General features: G+C 42.5%; 1 protein-coding gene across 1 annotated transcript; it reads left to right on the top strand.

Annotated features, from left to right (window-relative positions):
• Positions 1-397: 397 nt before the first annotated feature.
• SLC35E3 (solute carrier family 35 member E3) lies at positions 398-6,682 on the top strand. The gene is made up of 5 exons (XM_071423462.1): positions 398-865; positions 966-1,076; positions 2,626-2,784; positions 3,707-3,789; positions 4,190-6,682. The coding sequence occupies exons 1-5, from the start codon at positions 476-478 to the stop codon at positions 4,374-4,376; spliced, it is 930 nt and encodes a 309-aa protein (XP_071279563.1). The 5' UTR covers positions 398-475; the 3' UTR covers positions 4,377-6,682.
• Positions 6,683-7,238: the final 556 nt, after the last annotated feature.

Raw genomic sequence — 7,238 nt, 5'->3', positions numbered from 1 at the left:
GTGTAAACACATGTTTAGCTGCCTTTCCCTTAACAAAACAGAGTGCAGAGGACACGTAGTGCAGTTAGGCAAGGACTTTGGCTCCTTCACGCGAGTCGGTGTCTCTTGACACCTGGCAAGGAACGTACTTCGTGCTGTACATCTGTGCGCACAAGGCCGTGTTTGTGGAAATGCCCAGTCCCGTTGTGGGGCGGTACTCGTGGCTTGGAGCCGGGCTGCGTTTCTGTGCCTCGGGGCTCTTGGGCAGGCTATGGGGGCGCACACACACACTCACTCACACTCACACTCACACTCACACACTCAGGGCCGTCCCCCCGGCCGCCCCTGCCGCCCGGGCCGGGCGGGCGGAGCCGTTCGCAGCGGGCGGGGCCACCGGAAGGCGCGAGCCCACGTGTCCCGGCGGGCGGGCGGAGCGGGGCGGGGAGGCGGCGGCGGGCCCGGCCGGTGCGCGGGCGGCCGCCGGGCTGCCTCAGCCATGGGCTGGCTGCCGGCGCAGGGCCGGCTGGCGGCGGGGCTGCTGGTCAATCTGGCCGCCTCCATCTGCATCGTCTTCCTGAACAAATGGCTGTACGTGCGGCTGGGCTTCCCCAACCTCAGCCTCACCCTGGTGCACTTCGCCATCACCTGGCTCGGCCTCTACCTGTGCCAGGCGCTCGGCGCCTTCTCCCCCAAGAGCCTCCAGCCCGCGCAGGTGCTGCCGCTGGCCCTCAGCTTCTGCGGCTTCGTCGTCTTCACCAACCTCTCCCTGCAGAGCAACACTATCGGTACCTACCAGCTGGCCAAGGCCATGACCACGCCGGTCATCGTGGTCATCCAGAGCGTGGCTTACGGCAAGACTTTCCCTCTGCGGATCAAGCTGACCCTGGTGAGGAGGCGGCGGGGCGCAGGGGGGCGGGGAGGGGCAGCGCTGAGGGGCAGCGCTGAGGGCGACGACCCCGCCTAAAACCGCCGTGTCCCTTCCACAGGTCCCCATCACGCTGGGTGTTTTCCTCAACTCCTACTACGACGTGAAGTTTAGCGTTCTGGGGATGGCGTTCGCCACCCTGGGCGTGCTGGTGACCTCGCTGTACCAAGTGGTGGGTAACGGCGGGCGCGGGAGCCTTGGGGGGTTGGGCTCCCTTGGGCATGCCGCCCCTTGCTTCGGTCTCCTTAAGTAGCACCCAGCCCCCCAGGAAACCTTCCCTGCTCCGTTATTTCTTTTTTAAAACGCCCACCAAATTATGATAGTCCACCATAACTCCTGATAAATTAGGAGACAAACTCCTGATCGTCCTTGCTGCTAAAAATTGGGGTGTCATCTTTAACGTGAGCGTTATCTTCAAGAGGCGAAGATTGCTTTAGCGGTAAAACTCCTTTTTTTCTAGAGGGAGCAGATGTTCTCCTTGCTGAAGCAAGTGCCTTGCGTTTGAGCTTTCTCCCTAGAAAGGATGTTTTCCAGTCCTTCAATCCCATGGTTTATCCTTGAGCTATTTACATTTTATCAGTATCCTTCTTCAGTTTAAACTATATACATTCTAAGGTGTTTTTGTAGAGGATGGATTAATACATAAACGCACAATACAACCTTCCTGGATAATCATGATTTTAAAAATTGCTATGTCCAAGGACTGCCTCAGCCCTTTCTGCTGTAACATTGTACTAATAGCTCACCCGATTTGTTATTGACCATGACTATAAGAGCCTCCTAGATTAGAAACTCCTGTCATGTCAATGTGATAGATTTCAACGTGAATTTCTTTTAGGAGGCGTATTGTGCCTCAAAAAAAAAACGTGAGGCTCTTTGACCCATAGTGTGTAAGATGATAAATAATGGTCTCTTGACCTGTTTTGGGGCAGGAGCAGGAAAGAGATGCTGCATAATGACATTAAACTGATGATTTGTGTACTGGAGAAATAATGGTACTTGGGTAAAATTATCTAGATTAAAAACTGTGAGCAAGTTTATATGCTAGAATCCATTTTACCAGTTAATGTGATTTAAGTAAATATTAAATGTCAGTTTTCAGCTTAAGAGAAAAATGTGTCCTTTTGGCTGTAACATCTGTCTTCATAGCCATAGATAAGTAATATTTCTGAAAGCATGCAACCTTAAAAATTGAAGTTCGAGTCAATTATAATCAATATTGAAATGAAATCCATTAAATCTGGAATAAACTGACAAAAGACAAATGTGTACTGGTTTTGTTAGCTTGTATGTACAGGAAAATGAGAAGAAAGGAGCAGAATCCAGGGCCTGCTTAGGAAAGGGTACTCAGGTCCAACACAGGCAGGATCTGGAATTTATAAAATAAAGGAGAAAATAAAGGGGAGCTGCTATTTTCTTCCCAGCTCTTCAACCTACTTGTTCTTCGTCAAGTATGATAATTTACTCCCAGGCTATGTGAAAAGTAAAGTTGAGGCACTCTTTTCACTGCCCCTGCATACAATTTTCTCATGGCTTTTTCACTTGAAAGAGACAAACACATGGGGCCTCCACTGAGGCAAAGGTGAGGCTCAACAGCCTGTTTAAGTAGTATTGTCCACGTGAGACTCCCTCTGTGTTAATGGGCAGTTTGCTTTTGCTCAGGTTTTTCAGTTTATGGGGTTTTTTTTCTCATGTTTAACAGCTTTCTCTTTTGGTTTTAGTGGGTAGGTGCTAAGCAGCATGAGTTGCAGGTAAACTCCATGCAGCTGCTGTACTATCAGGCACCGATGTCCTCAGCTATGTTGTTGTTCATCATACCCTTCTTCGAGCCAGTCTTTGGAGAGGGGGGAATATTTGGGCCCTGGACGCTTTCTGCTGTGGTAAGGCTTTTGTTGACTTTATTTAAATAACTATCACTGGTGTAGTTAAATTTGATAGTAAGATCTGTTTCTTTGTGGAACAGATTTTTGTACAGCTGTTGTCTGTGGTGAGATGAGAGGGACATGTGCAGGACAAAAAGCCCCTTGCTGAGTCTGCCCCGCTTCCTCTGAGAGGAGCGAGTCTGTCAATTGATTTATCTCCTTATTCTTGTTTCTATTTAGAGGGCATCTGAAGAACAGGAAAATCTGTCAAAATCCAGAAGCTTCCCCTAGTGTATGAAGTGCTCTATTTCTAGCTCTGACTGTCCACTCAGAGAAGGATACTCTCAACTTCTCTTCTGTGGAAGGATGCCAATATTGATTGTTCTCTAGAATTAGTAGTTTATTTTCACCAAGGAGACTATAGTTTCTCTCAATATCCTTCTGTCCAAAAAAGAGCCAGTGACATATTCTTACTACTGCTGATTGTGCCCTCAGTGATGGGTCATTTCTTGTAGCATTGTATTTTATGAATGGGATAGCAAGTGTTCACAGTAATAAAATCAGATATTTTGCTAAAATAGTTTTTGTTGTGACCATAAATTAGACTTTATCTCAAAGTTAAAGTATACAACCTCTATGTGAATGAGTATCCAGATTTTCCAAATCACTCTTAAATGTTCACCAAGAGTAAAGGAGAAAAGGCCTGTGGCTCTTGTCAGTGTATATTTATGGATGTCATAAATATACCTGTCACTGAGCTGCTTATACACATCACCAGTGTCTGTACTGGTTTGAAACTGTTTCTATTTTTGTTCTCCATATGTTTTTCTTGCCTGATATTTTGCATTTGAAAGTAAATGAAACTAAATAAATAACCTGGAATGCATCTATAAACTGCCAAAAGCATGTCAGATTACTGACTGTGTCCATTAATCCACAGATAATGGTACTGCTGTCTGGAATAATAGCCTTTATGGTAAACTTGTCCATTTACTGGATCATTGGAAATACGTCACCTGTCACGTATCCTTTGTAACACTGGTGGTTTCTCCCGTTGCCAGATTCATTATGTTGGAATTCGTTTGGGCTGATTAATGTGGGAAAATTGTTCGATAACCTTCCTGGTTTGGGATTTGCATAGGTAATGGGTCATTCGCTGACCTTCATACCTGCAAGGAATATTAACTCACACTTTGGCTGCCTTGAGCAAGTGTTGGCATGTCCATCAGACTGCACTGAAAAGGGGTGAAAGGCTTTAGGTGGGGGTAAATACAGCCACAGAGATCTGTATGAGAAAACTGTATTGAGTTGAGTCAACACAGTGTACCATTGCATGCTTTGGGTGGAACTAATGAAAATTCCAAGTGTTTCTTTTTACAAAAAATAATACTGGTATTGGCTATTATCCTTAACAGATGTCTAGGTATAACATGTTTGGACATTTCAAGTTCTGCATCACCCTCCTGGGAGGGTGCCTCTTATTTAAGGATCCATTGTCTGTTAACCAAGGCCTTGGGATTCTGTGCACACTGTTCGGCATTTTAGCCTACACCCACTTCAAGCTTAGTGAGCAGGAAAGCAATAAGAGTAAATTGGCCCAGCGTCCATAGAGCAAGAGTTTCTGAAGACTGTTGTGAAGGAAAACAAGTATTTAAATATGCATTGATTTTAGAATGCGCAAAATTGCCTCATCCACTTAGATCTATGGTTTTAGTTTAAGTGCCAGGATTGTTATTCTGTAACTAAACCAAACAAACTGAAGGATGTAAAATTCTGGGGTTTTGCCATCTCAGTCTGTCCTATCGTTTTCATTAAATTAAAACACTAACTTGAAAGAGAAAAAGGCACACTTCAAATTGCTGTGGAAATTGTATTGAAGTAATTATATTTTTTGCATACCAAATGAGATCATGATGGCTACAGTTATAGTACAGAGAGAGAGAAAGAAAAAGAATCCTTTCTCTGTGATCAAGCCAGTATTGCCGTTGTGAAGACATTTGGAGACACTTTTATGCAGATGTTCTGGTGTGTAGTGATGCTTCCTCATTTTTGCCTGATGAACAATGAAGAGGGAAACATATTTTGTCCAATCAATTTAAAAAAAAGGCTGCCAGACTCATTCCTATTTCTTGTATATGCTTTCTTATGTATGGCTTCAACACAGGGATAGATTTTTAGATGAAGAAAGTAGATAAAATTACAGGTGAAGAGAAAAGCAGAAAACTTGAAGCCACAGGCCAAGGTGTGGGAAAGTAGGAAATTGGATCTAAACAGTTCATCTTAATTTTTTCTTTTAATTTGTCAGGACATTCACGAAGTAATTGACGTTTTGAAAATGTTGTTACTGCTTTATCATTTTCTCTGTGCCAAAACCAAGACTTTACACAAGATCTTGTAAATACTACCTGTGAGCCTAATAAAATCTCTGGTTTTGTGGTAGTAACCAAATGTTTTGCAGCCCTTGCACACAGACACCCATGCTAAAAAATATTTTCAAGAAGGCTTTGGAAAGGCCACCGTCTTTAATGGATGTGAAGGCTGCCCAGTTCTCTCTCTTGCCTTCAGCACCACCTCCCTTGCTCCCACGTCTTTCCCCAAGAGTTACCTTGGGTGGGATCTGCAGGTTTGTCATCGTCTGGGGGAGAGGCCCAGGGGCTGGCTGGACAATGCTGGGTGTGAGGCAGCATTTCCTCAACAGACAGTCCTGGGAAATGTATCTGAATGGCTGAAGAGTGCAAGGTGGGACCTGCTGCTCTACTTAAGAAATGCTTTGAAAATTTTTTTATGACAGTATCAGGCACTTATTTTGACAACGTGGATGGAAGAAGTTCAGTGCTGTTCTAGTTAAAAAAAGGAAAGAAAAAATAACTGCTTTCCGTAAATCTGGTGAGAACATATGTTCACTAGATTTGCAGGGTTAGAATTTAATTGCAGTATCTTAATCCTTACATGTTGGGGTTTGTTTAGTCTTTGTCTACCTCTATCAGATTTAAAGAGGGCAATTGTATGGACAAAACCAAGTATTTAAGTTGTGCAGCCACTGACAGAAATAATATTTCGTTCCTCTAAGTTTTTTACAATAGAGGCAAGAAGTCTTTGTGTTGGAAACAATGCAACCTTTCTCAAGCTTGTTTATTTATTGTTACAGAGTTCTTGATTTAAGAAAAAGTTATTCCTCTGTGTAACCTAAGTTTTTACATAAAACTCTATATCATTTCAGAGCTACAAATACCTGAAAAATTTTACATCTTTACCAACTGTTTCTTGGACATTGTACTGGCCCAAGAATAATTTTTTTAGTACAGTTTTGTAGATCTGTATAATTAGTTTAAAAATACAGCCTGGACTACTGAAAGATGTGTTCAGATGGTCAAGCTCTGGATGCATATCCTTCAGTATGTACACTGAGAAAGCCATTTCCATTAATTTGTGCTGTGCACAAGTTCTTTTGAGATGTAGATAGACTGCAAAGAAACAGCTAAGAAACAACTGAATCACATGCCTGTATGACAAAAATATTTGAGATGAGATGGATGTAAATATATATATATATATGAAGTAGTAGAATGAACTAAACAACCATGCCTGGAAATACAAAAGACTCCGTAAGGAGAGGAGCAGATCTGCAAGAGAAAGTTAAGAGCATCATTAAAAAAGTACATTATAAATATAATCTGGTACTTAAAGGGGTGTGTGTGTGTATGAGTCACTTAAGTGATGTGATATTTTTTCATGCATTCAAGAACTCTCTTTTGAGATTTACTTCTTGTATCTAATAAATAAAGTATCTTGAACTTTGTCATTTGTTTCAAAATATTAAATCCAGGATACTTGTGTAATTGTGGGATAAATAGATCTTTGTATGTATTGTTTCTTTGGATACCATGTGTAGGGTGGGAATAAATTTTTAATCATTTGTCTGACTCCTGCTTATTGCAGAAGAGAGGAGTTGTTCTTGTCTTTTTTCATCTTCTGTTTGAGTTACATAACTTTGGGGGTCTAGGTGTGTATAAGACAAAATGGTACCACATGGATTTCTGTCCACATGAATACAGCAGGGAGTTTGAACTTTTTGGACTCATGGCACAAATGAGGAAAACTAAGTCCTGAGGTAAAACCAGAGTCTTACAAAAATTACTGATACTTACTTGTTTATTCTGGTTTTCACTACGTGGCTTGAATATGTTTTCCTGCTAACTATGTATGTTTCAATCAGTTTTGGCTTTTCTGAAAGAGAAATCAGAGACTTGCCATCTTCAGCAATGTGTAGTCATCTCCCTGTGTGAGCTGTTACAATTGAGGCTGTACCATACATGCCCCAGTGTTTGCTTTCTGCTTTTCATTTTACTTTATAGTCATACTTTATATGACTAAACTGTGGTAACAGGGTAGGCTTTGGTCCTTTTCTGCCATGCCATGCTTTGCTGCTATACTAGCATTCTTTACTTTATAAAGCTACCATTGATGTAGTT

This window comes from Agelaius tricolor, unplaced genomic scaffold (assembly GCF_023055355.1).
Source record: "Agelaius tricolor isolate 1412-34295 unplaced genomic scaffold, bAgeTri1.0.p SCAF_3, whole genome shotgun sequence".
In the NCBI taxonomy this organism is placed as follows: domain Eukaryota; kingdom Metazoa; phylum Chordata; class Aves; order Passeriformes; family Icteridae; genus Agelaius; species Agelaius tricolor.
The sequence above is the reverse complement of the archived record's forward strand: the minus strand, read 5'-3'. Positions and strand labels throughout refer to the sequence as shown.

Coding starts and splice junctions, on each gene's coding strand:
- SLC35E3 (XM_071423462.1), top strand. CDS start 476: ATGGGCTGGCTGCCGGCGCAGGGCCGGCTGGCGGCGGGGCTGCTGGTC. Junction 866..965: donor TGCGGATCAAGCTGACCCTG/GTGAGGAGGCGG, acceptor TCCCTTCCACAG/GTCCCCATCACGCTGGGTGT. Junction 3,790..4,189: donor GGAAATACGTCACCTGTCAC/GTATCCTTTGTA, acceptor ACAGATGTCTAG/GTATAACATGTTTGGACATT.